This window comes from Schistocerca cancellata, chromosome 5 (genome assembly GCF_023864275.1).
Source record: "Schistocerca cancellata isolate TAMUIC-IGC-003103 chromosome 5, iqSchCanc2.1, whole genome shotgun sequence".
NCBI classification, from domain to species: domain Eukaryota; kingdom Metazoa; phylum Arthropoda; class Insecta; order Orthoptera; family Acrididae; genus Schistocerca; species Schistocerca cancellata.
The window spans coordinates 299,652,224-299,669,405 of record NC_064630.1 but is presented as its reverse complement, the minus strand read 5'-3'; the positions used below and the strand labels follow the sequence as shown (position 1 = coordinate 299,669,405).

At 38.5% G+C, this 17,182-nt stretch overlaps 1 protein-coding gene across 2 annotated transcripts in view; it reads right to left on the bottom strand.

The window, feature by feature from the left end:
* LOC126187849 (abscission/NoCut checkpoint regulator) overlaps nucleotides 1-17,182 on the bottom strand; it is a 168,710-nt gene that overhangs the window by 57,266 nt on the left and 94,262 nt on the right. For both annotated transcript variants that reach the window (XM_049929162.1, XM_049929161.1), the window contains exons 3-4: nucleotides 7,249-7,489; nucleotides 6,992-7,174 (exon numbers count right to left, since the gene is read on the bottom strand). In XM_049929162.1, coding sequence (XP_049785119.1) covers nucleotides 6,992-7,174; nucleotides 7,249-7,489 — 424 coding nt within the window. The remainder of the gene's footprint in view (nucleotides 1-6,991; nucleotides 7,175-7,248; nucleotides 7,490-17,182) is intronic.

Genomic DNA, 17,182 nt, shown 5'->3' with positions numbered 1-17,182 from the left:
AATGTGTAGACAATTTGAGAAAGTGTCCACAACAAGTTAAAACATAGCTCCTCAAACAGGCATACAAAATCGACATATTGCCACTTTCACAGATGATCAGGAGTGGGCCAGGGTGCAAATTTCTAACTTGGAACTGACTAGTTTTCTGTACATAGTAGGCAGATCTGAACCACACATCTGATACCAACCTCAACACCTTCATTTTAGACGCCCCCTAAAGTGTCCCAATGTCACAGTTGGAGGATGAGAGGCTGGCTGGAGTTCAGTCAGGTCACCATCTGGTACTCTGAGTATTTAGTGCTAGCACAAGTACCCCAGAAGTATGTGCATTCTGCAGTATCCATAGATTTTGGCAGGTGCTTCAGCCAACCACTACACATATAATGAGCTACTCTGTGTAAATATGACCCCTGACCCATTTATTTTGCAACTTCCCGGGCAGTTAGAAATTCATCCAGCTGGTCATGGATGTTTTCATTTAACTTGAGGTAAAGTGCCTCCTGAAGCCATAATTAGAACTCGTTAAGCCTGATAAAGTGTTGGTGTTCGCATGTTGAGCAGTAAGCCAGTAGTAGATTTAAATGTTTAATAAAAGGGTCCACCAGTGCAGATATTGCACCATTTTACTGGGCAAGTTTACCCAGGGGTCAAAAAATAAAATTTGTAACTTGTGGTTAGTAGTAAGGTATATTTGGTTCCATGTAGGAAAACATGGAACTTTTTTTATACAGATTGTAATTCACCTGTGCCATTGATAATGTTTTGGACATGTAGGCAACAGATTACTTAGCACCAGCAGGGTTCTTAAGTAACAGCACAAAACCTGTCCCATGCTCTAGGCATCTGCAAGAAGTCCTAAGCCTTTCCTGGTATAAATGTGGCCAGCACAATTTTCAAATACTTTTCCAGTTTTAGAAAATATGCCTGACTAGCCTCAGACCAGAGGAATTTAGCCCCCTTTCTGAGGTTGTACAAAATCTGTATAGTCTTCTGAATGAATTTGTCATAATAGTTTGTTTTACACATGAATAACTATAGCTCTTTCAAATTTTTAGGTGCAGGGAGATTGTCATTGCTTTATTAAGGACTGACATGGGTTGAAGACCATCTTTGCTTCAAGGTATTGGAGACTGCATTGAAAGCATAGCTGCATTTTAAACCATTATAAAAGTTTATCAATGAGGTTTCATATATCTGCAAGGTGTTGATCTTGGGTAGCCCCTGTCATGATTATGATGTGGAAATAATTTGTAATTTTCAGCCTGTGGCAGGTCCCCCTGCAGCAGCTGTTTTAAGTATCTCTGGAATTTTGTGGCACCATTCACAACTCCAAATTGCATATTTAATACTGTGAAACACTTTGATTTTTCCTCTGAAAGGCAATTGTAGGCATGTACCAACAATTTTAGAACAGAACTACTTCCACTCCCTCCCTTCTTCACTCTTATACTTTGCCAGTAGCTCTTTCATAGTAGGTTTCAGGTAAACATAAAAGTTAAGATAATACGTTGATATATGACTTAAAATCACTACTATTTTACATTGTTCTGATAAGCTCTGTAGTTAGCACAACTGGTTAGATGCCGTTATTGCCATTACTGTATTCAATTCCCATAAGCTATCACATTTGCCTTTTGATTACTTACTTCCTTAAAAAGAATACAGACACAGCACAGGAAAAAAAGGTCTAACATTAGGCATCAATGTAGTATAAATCTTGAAAACTTTGTGTCTCCCACAGGTCAGGACCAAATACACTGGAATAATCTTTATACAATGAGTCCCAGTAACTAAGTTGACTGTTGGTAAAAAAGACATTCATTGAATGAAGAGTCAAAAAACCAAGGAATGTAAAGGCATCCAATGCAAAAATTTCAGTGTATGACTCAAAGGAATTATCAAAAATGTTACTGATCTACAAACTTGTTTGCAGCTTACATCAGTTGTGTGATTTGGCCATTTAAAGCAATAGACTGGTTAATGTATTTTATGATATGTTGTATTCTCACCTCCAAAGACAATGAGTTGACACGTCTCTATGTTTCACCATTGATTATGCATGCAGATTGACCAGTATCCACCTCGAATTTCCCTTAACCAATCTTGTTGATGACTCAAAAGCAGCATGCTGATTACATACATAATACATTGTATTGCAGTGGGGGCATTCATAGCAGCCGTTATATGAGACAACTTATTACATGATACTTTACCTTTTCTATCCCTACATTTACAACGATACTCTGCAATCTACCATGCAGCACTTGGCAGAGTGCATTTTTGTTTTACCCGTCACTGAGAAGAAATTACTAACCACATTAACTTACACACGTCTTTGTATGTTAGTCCCACAGAAACTAATGATGGTGGAGTTTGAAACAATCTTGCTCAGAAAAGCACTTTTCTATTCGAGTCAGCGCATCCACTTCCTCTTGGGAAGTTAGTGCATTCACCATCAAATGTTGAAGATTCACACCATCCCTCAGCATGATTCTTCAATGCAAGTAAAATAACAGAGCCCAACAATATTTGCACTCTTCTCTACATTGATTTATAGATACACATCACTCCTGCAAAGTGTTGTGTAACATCACATATTGCCCCACTTAGATGAATGATTTTGTTGTAAATATAGCTATTTCTCTTAATTCACAGGTCAAGTTTCTACCATTGCAATCTTTTTATACTATCAAAAACTACTTCTGCTAAATCTATCTAATTACTGATGTAATATAAAGTTAATAGCCCTTATTTTGTAAGTATAGCAATGTACTTCTCATTTTCCACTTCTGATCGTTTCATCATAATTAACACAGCATCGTTAATCGTGACTCAATTTTAGCTGAAGGAATGTGCTTTTTCATCCACTTGTAACTTTTTCTTAATGTGACAAATATTCAATTTAACAACCACTACAGCATAACAGTTTTAATGAGCATTACTTTTGATTAAATGCTGCTTTATCAATACAAGATGTTGTTGTGTACTGACAACTTATTTACTAATTCACTGTTAAGCCTGAGGCTGTTGGAAGCAAATGATAGCACTCCAAGGCAGGAAACAGGAGACATAACGCTGATTGTAGAGATAGACAATAGTGCTTTGGTTAATAGTAATGAAGGTGCTTGTGAGCTGCAAAAACTCTGGGCAGTTGTCCCAGTGTAGAAGTTCCAGTCCAAGGAACAGGCTGGTAATTCCATACAATGTCCAGATGCAGTTGTAAGGTGCCACAGTAGACTGTAGTCGCATACAGGCATGCCAGTTCTGCAAGGTTCGCAGGAGAGCTTCTGCAAAGTTTGGAAGGTAGGAGACGAGGTACTGGCAGAAGTAAAGCTGTGAGGATGGGGCGTGAGTCGTGCTTGGGTAGTTCAGATGGTAGAGCACTTCCCCGCGAAAGGCAAAGGTCCAGAGTTCGAGTCTCGGTCCGGCACACAGTTTTAATCTGCCAGGAAGTTTCATATCAGCGCACACTCCGCTGCAGAGTGAAAATCTGCATTCTGGCTTCTTTTTTATTTAACAGAATGGATATGTCAGCTTATCCCGTGTATGTTAAACTTGTACAAGAAATTAAAAGAGTATATACATAATATGATAGTACATTACATATTTGAATTTAGTGCACTAACAATAATGTTCAGTTTGCTTCATTCTCACTGCCAGGTTTTGCACTGGTGCACTGGCCGATATGGCGGCTAAGAGCTAGACACTAACAGTCAACATGCTAGAAGCTACTGTTGGACACAGGTACACTTGGTTTCTTAGTGTTGATTTAACACTTGAGTGTCACACTTTCACCTGAGTGTCACATACGAAGAATTGCCATGTCATTTGTCTTCATTCTGGGTGCAGTGTGTGTGTGTTTGTTGTTCAAAATCCGACGCTGTGGCAGAAGATCTCCATTCTTACGGCCTGGGTGTAATTATTACCTATCGTACTCACATTTTCAGCAGAGAGAACCCTGACCAACAGCATCCATCAATGAGGTAAGTACTGGCTCGAACAACTATATCAGGCACGTGCAATAGTTTTTGACTTGATTCTACACCATTTCAGGTTAAATATACTAATCTTGAATAATGACCATCTATTTTATATGGACTGTACTGCCGGATGTTACAGATTAGATATAGACTTGTTCATAAGTTCAATCGTGACCATTTGTGTGCTAAGTCAATAGGCTGTTCATGCGTTGTAACCATAGCTAAGCAAGTGTGTAACAATTACGTCTTAAAAATTTCTAGACCTATTCATAATAATGACAATGTTGGCTTTATAGTACCCTTCCCATTCCTGAGTTCTTTTTAGGTGATTAAACTTTGTGCTTAAGCACAAAATTTTCCTGGACAGGCCATACCTTCTAAGCACATGATGTCGTCCTCATATCATGACCAATGAATACTTCATGAATGTTAAGACAGTAGTTCTAGGTACATTCTGCACAGGATAACATATACGCCCTTTTCCTCAGCTATACCTTTTATTTCACTTTACTAGTAAATTCAAGGTCAGCAGCTAAGTTTGCATCTTGTCCCAACAAGTAACTATCATACAGTTTATGCGCAGGCGCGAGGTATTGTGTCTGCCAGCGTCTCACTCAAGTACCTGCGAGGTAGGGAATCTGGGGAAGGGAGGTGGGAAGGGTTTTCTGTCTTTAGGGCTATCTTCTCTCTCTTCTTCAATCTTAGCAACCATTTCTATTTATTTCCTTTCTTACTTCTCATTTGAGGACCTATCTATTTTTTCCGTCTTTCCATATTCACATACATTTATCGCAGAAGTCCTTCCTACTTTCCGTGGTTTCTAATAACCTACATCTTATCTTTCGATAAGAAGGCCGAGGAATCAGACTACATTAACACACATCCGCATACACACAAGAAGACATTTAAACACAAACATTAAAATTACAGATGTACAATCATATAAAAAAAAAACTATGATGATTCTACATTGAGTGTACATAAAAAGGAGACATGAGAAATGAAAGAGAACGCAAGCAAGTTCCTCCAAACTACAACAGATAATGAATGAGTACATACTTAGAAAAGGTGAGAACAGAAAGTAGATTACTCAAGTGTCATGAACACCTGCAGTTTACGGCTGGAAATAAGGAACGAGTCCTCACAATTCTTAAATACTATAAAAGATGATTAAAAACACGAAAATAGTTCAGGTCTTGATGTCAAGGTGAAATAACAACAGAATAAAGGAATGCTCAGCTGCAGATTGGTCTAGAGAGAGAGAAAAAAAAGATTGTTGTTGAAGTGAAAGAGGTATGCAGAAACATGTATGAGAAAAGTATATTGTTATGATATGAAATGTTGTTGTGAGTGATGTTATGTACATAATGATTATCTATAAAATATTGCGTGTTCGATCTGAGGGGGAGGAATATGTAGTGTTTCGAGAATTTCCGCATGAATTCTAGAACCACTTGGCCTTCCACCATCTCGAACACACGATATTTTAGATGTGAGTGGGAGAAAGGAACCCTATCTACTGTGCGTCACCTGTCTGTGTGTGCAGGTGTGAAATCAGTCACGAACAAAAGGTCAATGCAGGGGTTGAACAGCACCGACAAGTACTTGTTGGGTGATTCACGGAAGTCGTATTGAAAGAACAAGGAAGAACCAAGGGACTTCTGTGTTATTCTGTGCTGTTTGTAATTGTGACTACTGTTAGTGACAAAAGAACAACTGGGATTCTGAATTGTGAAAAAACTCTTATCTTGGACTTGCTGGAGGCAACACATATTTTACGATATGTTTGAAGTGGAGACATGGTTGTTAAGCCAACCCTTTGCTAAATGTACTTAAATCTATTTGTAATGAGAGACGATATGAGTGACTTCACAAGAAGTCTAATATTATGTGTGAAGTGTGAATTTTGTTCTTTATGAAGCTCAAATATAGCTATAGTTGTTGAAAAGTATTCTTCGAGTACCTAATTATTTCGCAAGTAGAGAGAGAGTCTTTACAGTTCCTGTAACTAGCATCATTCTTCGGAGAAGAAGATTATACAGATTCCAGAAGCCAGCTATCCAGAGAAGAAGATCGGCTGTGTACACCAAGTAAGTTGACTCGTGAAGTGGGAAGAGTTCAATCCAACTTACACACTATTAGTTGTCAAAATACGTTAGAGGCTTTTATCACTCATTTCTTCCTTAGGTAGAAGAGGGAGAAAAATACTGGAAATAGGACTAAAACATCATGCTTTGCTGGCCTAACTACACTTGGTGCCACCTCCTTGTTTGGAAGGGAAGACAGGAAATACTCAGCTGCTGTTTCAAGGATTTATGAGGAAATGTTACTCGTAAAATGATGGACTAGTTGCCTAGGAACTTTTGCTTCATTGAATAATTTGCTTCAAACCGGCTGCCTCTTTCCGAACTCCTACCCATTGACCTTTACTCTCTCTCCTCACCTCCCACATCACTCTCTATCAACCCACCGCTCTTTATGATACCCCCACTACAACCACTCCACCTACCAAAATACAGTACTGACACTGTCAGTAGTCCAGCCAGCACCACGTAGGGGCATTGTGTGTGTGTGTGTGTGTGTGTGTGTGTGTGTGTGTGTGTGTGTGTGTGTGTGTGTCAAAGGATAACTCGAAAAGCTAACAAATTTTCTTTCTTTTGTGTGTGCCTTTCGTCGACAACCCCACACTTCTGCTTTTCATTGAGTGATCTCCATTAATCTGAAAGTATATAAAAGTTTCTACAGTTTACATTGTTTCAGTGTTGTACAATGTTAAAGAGTAAAGTCTATGGAAAATAAAAAAAATCTGAGATGCTGAACAGCGATAAATATAACATCACACAGAGGAGACTGGCTAAAAATGTCCATCAGACAAATACTTTTATTTCTGGGTAGCACTGATTCTCTATCAGCAATGCCACATAGTCTGATGAGTAATGTAATATCATAAGAAGTAGAAATCAACAGTGACACAATTACCCATTTATTATTACATGAGGAGATTAACTTACCTCAAGTGTCTTCTCTTGCTGCTTTTGAGAATTATCCTGTTTGCCACGTAAAATGGCAAGTCTTCTAGTTATTTCATCTTCTGGCTTTTCTAATTTAGCTGCTAGTTCATCTTCTTCCATAAATTGTTTAACTAAATCGTGTGTCTTCTCAATATCTGTCCGTGTATCAGGAATCATATAAACCTATAAAAAGATTATTAATATATGGAAATCTAAGTGTTGTAATTTCACTCTGTCACAGTAAGTATAAGCACAACCTGCTTTCTTGAGATGGCTTGCATGTAATCTGGATCCTGTCCTTTTAAGGTCGCCAACCTCCTTGCTATTTCTTCTTCATTTGGTGCAGGTTGTTGCTTCCTTTCTTCCCTTAGTTTTTCTAGCCGATTTAAAATTTCACGATCTACACTGGTCATTCCATGCTTTAGATTCTTCAAACGTTGATCTTGTACATACACAATGATAGGTGGTTTAGCAGGATTCTCCAAAGATTCTAAGCTCCTGCAAAACATCAACAATAATGTCCATGGGGCTGTAATTATTATGTAACTACAAGCCAATTAAGACTGCAAAGAAATAATATACAGTTTGTTTAAGTACTGCAGCTCTCTGTTTTCTCTCAACTGCAGTTTAATTTAATAGTGAAGAAACTCACCAAAATTTAAATATTAAACAAGTGCTTCAGAAAAATCAGAGAAAAGATTGCACACAAGAGGGGGAACCAAAACATAATGAATTGTTCTTTCTGGTGATGGACATAGGGTGAAATGTTCTCCAACTAAATACCCTTACTGTGTGAGAGTGTCAGTAAGGCCAGAATGCTTGTTTTTGAAGCTGGTATTACATCTGTCTAGCAATTTGGCTGTTACAGGTAAGCTAACATCAAGTTCTATTTTCTGTTACAAAATAGGCAGCACAAACTGTCACACTGCTATAGCTGATATACAGGGAAGAACATTAAAGTCTTCCATATGAGCACCATGATAAATGAATCACAGGTGTGAATATACAAGAAAACAATGTATGTGTACAGGGTGAAAATTATTGAACTATATGAAGTAAAATCGTCAAACTTCTGAATTGTTTGCTTTCAGATGTCCATACCACAAGGTTGGCTGCAGGGCATGCTGGTTTGTTTTAGCAACAAAGTCCACTTTCATTTGGATGGGTTCGTCAATAAGCAAAACTGGCACATTTGGGGGACTGAGAATCCACATTTCACGATTGAGAAGTCTCTTCATCCTCAACTGGTGACCATGTGGTGTGCAATGTCCAGTCACAGGATTATCAGTGCAATATTCCTTGAGGGCACGGTGACCACCGAATAGTACATGAAGGTTTTGGAAGACGATTTCATCCCCATTAGCCAAAGCGACCCTGTTTTCGACAAGATGTGGTTCATGCACGACAAAGCTCGACCTCATCAAAGCAGGTGAGTGTCTGATGTCCTGAAGGAGCACTTTTGGGATCGAATTCTGGATCTGGGGTACACAGAGGCCACTGGGATGGGCCTTGATTGGCCACCATATTCTCTGGATCGGAACACATTTTTTAGAGACACAGTGTACACCAATAACCCCAGAACCATTGCTGAGCTGAAAACAGCCATTCAGAAAGTCATGGACAGCATCGATGTTTCAACACTTCAGCGGGTCATGCAGAATTTCACAATTTGTTTGTGTCACGTCATCTCCAATGGTAGCAGGCATTCGAACATGTCTTATTTCTAAGTGTTTTATTCTTTGGTACTCTTTTCACTGAAATGATTACCAATCATATCAAAATGCTACCAGCAACATATTTATAAAGAATCTTTAATGTGATGAAGGGAAAAAACTGGTATTTCTTTGCTTATATTTCAGCAAGGCTTTTTCAAATCGTAAATAAATTTGGTAACCCCTAGAGCCTCAACATGATTCAGCTACGAGTCTTTCATATTAGGTGATACCAGGCTCTAGTAGATTCTTGAATCCATCTTTTTTTCTGAATCTACATAGAAATGATAAAACTTCTCTTACAAAATCTGAACTTCCTTTTTTCCCTCAACAATTATTCCTTTTAGCTCAGTAGAAGTAGCCACATCTTTATACATTTTGGTTGGTTGGGGACTAAAACTGAATGGCTCCTAAACATGTATTATGTTCCAATACTCACATCTGTTAGGACGAGTCAAAACTGTTGAGAATAATTTGAGAAATGATTAATTTTTATGCTAATTATCTGTGAATGATACCAAACCCAGTACAGCAGCCTGAAATTATAACTTTGCAGTTTTCCTATTAATAGATTAAGTTGTCATCATTACATGGGGGGAAGTGATTTTGTACAGTGAACATTGTGGATTCAATTCTGGACAATCAGTTGAAATGGCAATGACGACAGACACTGAACAAATCCCAAGGCAATACGACATGACCAATAAAGAAGTGTGAATTACAATTTATGTGAGAGAACACACAACTTGTGCTAAGTCGAAATGTTTTAATGATTTTTCTTTAACTTATCAATATAAACATCAATTTTTTATCTAGTACATGATTTATCCGATAATGCCTGATACCACAGCATAGGACAGCTTAGTCATAATATTGAAAAGTCTTAAAAATTAAAGGATCAATTAAAAGAGTGAGGGTATAACCACAGATAAAAAGACAACAACAAAAACTTTACTAAAAATCTTTATGTTTGAGAAGGAAACATGAAAGGCTAGGGGTGAATTTAATAAATGAAACATAGTAGTTGTGGATTTTAATTCAAAACAGAACTTTCAAGTGCATATGGCGTAGTTAAAAATGGAGGAGAGGAAGATTACAGTTAACTCAGACAACAAAGAAACAGTGGTGTACTGAGCTCTCAATAAACTAAAAGTGAATCAATTTTTAGGTGACTCTGAGCTCCAGAATGCATGAAACTGACTCCTTCCTGATAAATGGTAATATGGTAGTACAATTGATGTGGAAGGATATTGGGAGAAATGGGTTCACTTAAGTAATAAGTATTAGTTTCAGAGGATAGTATTTAAATGACGACACCTATGTAATAAGGTGGCATGAAAAGTCACATATATAAATGGAAAGGACAAATAAACGGTTCCAAGAGAGTTCAAAAGAGAATTCTAAGAAACAGTTAGTCTGAGCACTCAGAACCTTGGTCTAGAGGGACACAACATGTATGAACAAAAAGGTAGGCAAACAAGAAGTAGAGGTTTATTAGTTGAATAGTGGGGATAAGGGAACAAACAACAAGGTCATCAGTCCCTTAATCCAAGAGGGGTGCATCCAGAAGTAGAGAGATTCACCAAGGACATTTTCTGATCTGATCATGAAATTCATAACAGTAAAACTGAGAAGATTAAAAACGTGAGTCAGTCATTGTTTGTACTGTCAATGCTAAAAACCAGTTGAAAGAGATACAGAAATCAGCAAGTGGGCATCCCCATAGCTCTGCATTGGACAGGAAGCGGCCCATCCCCGAATAATTACTTAAGAGTGCCCACTATACAACAAAGTGTGACCCTCAGGACAAAAAATTGGGTGCAGCAGAAAGGAGGAAAACCGAAGCTAAAAGTGATTGAAACAGAGTAAAAGAGAGATGAAAGAGTAGCCTCGTCAAAGAAGCAGGGTCGGGGATGCCCCAGGCCTAATATAAAGTGGGAGGAGCCCCATCCTCAACCTACATCAAAGACAGGAACAGGGAGGTTAAAACCTTATAACTGAGTATAAAACCTGCTTTCATGAAGAAAACTGAGAACCAGTTCAACCATCCACGAATCTTCCACCAATATTAGAGGCAAAAAGGAGGGGGCATTCCACCAAGATATGAGCAACTGTCTGTAAGGCTCCACAAAAACAGTTTGAGAGCAGCTCATTACTAGGGCCTGGATTTTAATGACAAGTCCTATTTTTTTCTAAACTATAGGATGAATTTTAGAACAATTTATACACAAATCTAGGCATTTTAGTGTCAAAAAATATATTTTGATTGTGCATATAAAGTCATATTTAAACAAATTTTAATAATAGGTCATAATGCGGCTAAGTTTCAATATAATAGGTCATATTTCCATCAACTTTTGTCAAAAATGCATATACCTTTTTTCTCGTATCTTAAAGGACACACGAATAAGAAAATGAATATGTTGCTCACGAGACAATATTTAATGTGCTATTACGAAAGATAAACAGATAAATTAGTACACAGCTTTATTTCTCAGGACTGTAGCAGAAAATCGGTGTACCACAAAAGTCGTTTCGCGAACATAAAACATTGTTGCTCAGAGTCAACAATATGCTCTCAGAGTCAACAAAGGCGGCTTCTGCCGTAATAATCATCGCAGTTGCACAGGTGTTCTCAGTAACCAGTTTGAAAACAGCTTTTGCCTTGTTCAACATGCCTAAGGAAGAGAGCTCTGACTGTGTGAAATTGTGAGAATATGTTCGAGAATTTGGAGAGAAGTTCTTTAGTACTGATGGGAAAATATTATTTTGTAAACTGTGTGAAGTTAAAGTTAGTGCAGAAAAGCACTTTAATGTGCAACAACAATGTACTACTGCTAAACACAGCAGCTGAAGTGCTGAAAATAACAGCAAATAAACACTGTTATTTGAACAGACAGGTCAATCGTCAACCGCGCAATCATTCTGCAAGAATCTGTGTGAGGTGATGGTGTCCTGCAACATCCCATTGGAAAAGCTGAAGAATCCACACTTCAGACGGTTCTTGGAGAAGTACACAACACATCCAGTTCCAGATGAATCTACACTGAGAAATAACTATTTATCTGTATGCTACAATGATGTGCTCAACAAAATACGTATTACTATTGCTGAGCAAAAGACCTGGCTGTTGATAGATGAAACTACGGATATTAGTGGGCGATATATTGCAAATGTTGTTGTTGGTGTTCTAAAAGCTGATGGCCCTGGAGATATGTTCCTACTAACATGTGAAGCTCTCGATAGAGTAAATAATTCGACAACTGTTATTTTGTTTGACAACTCTCTGAAGCTACTGTGGCCGGATGGTGTGAAGAGAGACAACGTTTTGCTGCTTGTAAAAGATGGTGCTTCATATATGGCTAAAGCAGCCAAGAGGCTTCAGATTCTCTACCCCAGTATGGTGTATGCCACTTGCGTTGCTCAGAGTTCCCGAAGAGATGTGATCAAATTACCCTGATGTGGACAAATTAATTTCCTGCGGCAAGAAAATCTATGTGAAGGCTCCGCTACGGGTGCAGAAATTCAAGGAACTATGCCCCTCCCACTTAAACCTGTTCTTATACAATGGGGTTCTTGCCTTAATGCTGCTGAGTATTACTGCACCAACTACACCCAAATAAAAACAATCTTCTGTGAGCATGATAGTGATGAATGAAGTGCTATCAAAATTGTGAAAGAAGTTTTTACAGACACATTGTCTCGAAACTTGGCTTACATCAACGTCAATTTCTCAGCGATATCAACAGCCATCAAACAACTGGAAGCTGTTGGCACTCAGCTATGTGAGGCCCTTAGTATTGCACAACATGTGCAGAGTGAGTTGGGTCGAGCTCGTAGTCATGTGGCTGACAAAGTGAAAACCAAATTGCAAAGTGTTCTCCAACGGAATCCTGGATATTCTACACTGTGCAAAATTAGTGACAGTCCTTCAGGGAATGCCGCAACATTTGAAGATACTGAAACCAAGCTGAACTCCAGTGACCTGGCTGCCTTCAAATATGCTCCAGTGACGTCTTGTGAAGTGAAGAGGAGCTTTTCCAGGTACAAAACTATCCTCAGCAACAACCATAGATCTTTGACAATGGAAAACCTCAAAATGCACCTTGTGATCCAGTGCAACTTTGCAGATACTGAAGATTGACACACAGTATTAAATAATGTGAAACACTTTAAATACTATGTAGAAATAAAAACATTGTTTTACTGTTTTGATAGATGATCTTTTCACTGAATTTTGTGTTTAGAAAATAAAACATTCAGACATTCAAAAAATAGGTGCAAATTAGCCACAAACCCTACAGTAAGAAAGAACTACATTTACAATATTTTGAGAAGTGAATTTTGTATTACTTTATGGTGAATAAAAAATTAAATAAACAAACAAGAATGCTTTAAATAAACTTCTATTAAGCCATATTTTATTTTTGAAGGTGATATTTATGTACGTTTTAGGTCATAAATGCTTGCAAATTTCACTGTTTTTTAGGTAATTAAAATCCGGGCCCTACACATTACACAAAAGAAATCTGAGGGTTAATCTGGTATGACCAATGTGGAGACAACATAGCACTGTGGATTCCTTCTTGGAGAAGTGGAAGGAAGGGCCTCATGCTGCAGCTTATCCTTGACAGGAGAAATAGAAAGCAATAGCAACAAACAGTAGTACTTTGGTAGGCACTGTGATCGCTGTACAAGGATAATAAAAGGTAAAGATAGACTGACAGTAAAGATGATAGTAGATAAACAAGTAACAGAAAGAACAACACAAATAAAAATGGAAAAAAATACTATTAAAGGCAAAAGAATATACGAATAATAAATAAAACAAATGTTCTAAAAAACACAAATGGAGGAAGAGAAGGTTACACTAATATGTAGAGTCAAGTTGTGTGGAAGACACAGTGCCTGTGCTGAAGAGCAAATATAACTCTGGGGTCCAGGGGAACTGGTGCTAGATGTTAAAACAGAAATGGCCCAGCAGTATAGCTCGTTCCTGGAGTCATTCTATACATCATTCTCAGTATCTGGTTAATGGATTCCACCAAGACAGACAGACACAGTACTCTTTACTCTGAACATGAGAGATGTTACTTCTACCCCCCCCCCCCCCCCCAAATATATCTTCTCATCATGTGACACATCATACATACCAGGCGCACTCCGTAGTAAGCATGCATGATAGTGTGAGTCCTGCAAGCAACTGTGTCAGATCCGCAAGAGGGGCTGGACGTGTAAATTAGTCAAAATACTAACACAAATTATTTACAATAGAATGGAGAGACTCAAAGAAACAAAAATTGGGGAAAATCAGTTTTTGTCCCACAGAAATATAGGAATATGTGAGGCAGTACAGACCCTAAGACTTATAAAACTGCGGATATGAAAACCTACATTCACAGAATTTGCAGATTTCAAATCATCATTTAACAATATTGAATAGAATACACTCTTTAAAATTACGGAAGCAGCAGGAATAAAACACAATGAGAGAAAGGTACAGAAACCATACTACATTTAATAGTGTTGAAAGAAATTAAAGCAAGACAGTTACTGAGAAGAGAGGTAGACAGGGTTGTACATTATCTCCAATGTTATTTGGATGTAAACTCTGTCAGGGGACACTGTCTTATCCTAGGCACCTTCAGTGCCCAGTGGGAGGATTTGCTTGCTTTGATGAAGTCGAGAGCTATGCTGGTGGTACTGTAGCTACTGCCCTGTCAGGGTCACCCAAGCCGTACAGGTCTCAACTGAGAAGCCAGATGAAGTGTGTCTCGCAACAAAGAGGCAGGGGGTTGCGGCACTTTGTAGGCAAAGGGAAGCCATCTCCCAAGGGGAGTAAACCCTAAAGAAATCCAGGTCCTCCGGTTAGACGTGGGGCCAATAACCCCACATTGTAAAAATGACATACTACAGAACCTCAATAAGAGCCTTGGATGACGGATGAAACACAAGAAACCTGACCTCATCAAAGAAAAAGGACAAAAGATTTGGCAATAGTAACATGGAATGTATGAACAATGTTGAAACCTGGAAAAATGAAAGAACTAGCTGATGAGATCATGAAGTTCAAGTACAGTGTGTAAACTTTTAGATGGCAGACCTCTCCCTAGTCCTGAATCGGTAGAAGTCGGTAAACGTCGGGAGGCTTCGGTAGGCACGCAGTTTCGACTGCTGCCAACATTACGTAGCTGACTGTGTTGTACAAGGTAGCCATTGTCATCTGCTTCGTTATTGTTTTGCACTGTACTGTCCTGCGTGTTTTTATTGTGCAGTTGTGCTAAACATTATCAAAGTGAATGAAGATGCAGTTGCTGGCCCATCTCGAGAGTCGCCAACAACCTCTACCGGTAGGCCTACAGTTACAAGAAGCCTTTCGTCTGTTTTCAAGTAAGCATGACGCGCAATTTGTAGTGCCAGCACTGCAACTGGTAGGCGTGCCTTCCCCCCCACCCCTCACAGCCAATGCTTGCTTCCTCCTCTCCCCGCACTTCCCTCACAACTCTGCCGTCTTACAGTTAACACACTGTACAACATTGTAGCACTACAAGAAATAAGATGGAAAGGACAAGGACAGATAGATTTGCCCCAGTATTCTCTGCTGTATAGTGGACCAGACAGAAGTACAGGACAAGTCAGAACAGGATTCATAAGAACAATGGAGGTTGGTAAAAGTGTTTTGGAATTTGAACCCATAAATGAGAGACTTAGCAGACAGAGTGAAAGGGAAATTCAGAAATATAACAATAACAGCATATGCACCAACAGAGGAAGTAGAAGAAGAAACAAAGGGGTAAGTTTTACAAAGATCTAGAAAGGGCATGCAGTAAACTACGAAAGTATGATCTGTTCTTGGTTATGGGAGATTTTAATGCAAAAGTTGGGCGAATCAAACATGGAAAAGTATTTGGGAAATACAATTTACATGAAGAAAGTAACGATAATGGAGAAATGTTATCTCAGTTTGCTGTTAGAAATAATCTAATCATCAGGAGTCCATGTTTCCCACATAAAAAAATACATCTCAGAATGTGGAAAACAATTGTAAGTGGAGTAGTCACTCAAATAGACAATGTGTTAGTAAAGGCATGACATGCCACATTAATTATTGATGTGAGGAGCTGCAGGGGCCCTAATTGTAACTCCGACCACTATGCTGTAAAAGCTGTAATGAGAGAGAAACTATCTGTAACACTTAAACCTGGAATGGAGAAAAATACAAACTGGGACACAGAAAAACTGAATGACCCAGAAGTTGTGAAAGCATACCAAGCTAAAGTTAGAGATGCACTGACTCCCAGCACGGAAACAATGGGAATTCAAGAGAAATGGACTAAGATCCAAAAAGCAGTGAACGAGGCAGCAGAAGACATAGTCGAGATGAGAAGAAATGCAAGAAATGAGTGGATGATGAACGCAGGCTAATAATAAAACATAAAAATGCAGCAGACTGAGTATGATACAGAGAGAAACAAGAAGAAACATGGAGGTGTACAAAGAATTAAGATCCAATGCCAAAAAATATGCAAGAAAAAGGAATGGCTGAAATCAAAGTTTAAAGAGATACAAGAATTAAAAGAACAAAATGAAACAAAGAAATTCTGTCATGCCGTGGGAAAGATGAGAAAAAGTTTTCACCCCAAAAAGAAATGCATGCAGAAATAGAAACAGCGAGATGATAAGAGATGAAAAAGAAATATTGCAGAGGTGGGCAGAATACTTTGAAGATAGGCCTATACTTAAAAAAAAAAAAAAAAAAAAAAAGGCCCCAAGAGGTACACAGGAACAGGAAGAGAACACAGAGGCAAGAGAAATTGAAAGGGATGAGGCACAAAACCCAACAATGCTGGAAGTGGAAACAGTGGTAAATAAACTAAAAAACAACCATGCACATGGTGAAGATGTCAGAGCTAATAAAATCAGTGGGGCAAACTCAAAGACGTGAAATATTTAAACCTTAAAGAACATATGGGTAAATGAAAACGTGCCAGAGGAGTGGAATACTAGAAAAACATGCCCAATATATAAGAAAGTAGAAAAGTTCAATTGTGAAAACCAGAGGCATAACCCTACTGAATACAGTATATAAGATTTTCTCTGGAGTGCTGAATGAAAGAATAAAGAGGTGCGCCAAAAGATACTCTGAGAATACCAATGTGGATTCCGACCAAACAGAGGTACATCTGACCAGTTGTTTGTTATTAGACAAATAATGGAAACATTTTATGAATATGACATAGATCTCCACTTCCTGTTCATTGATTTTAAACAACCTCACACAGTACTCATTACTCTGAACATGAGAGATGTTAACTCCTACCCCCCCCCCCCAAATATATCTTCTCATCATGTGACACATCATACATACCAGGCGCACTCCATGAGCATGCATGATGGTGTGAGTCCTGCAAGCAACTGGTGTCAGATCTGCAAGAAGGGCTGGACGTGTAAATTAGTCAAAATACTAACACAAATTATT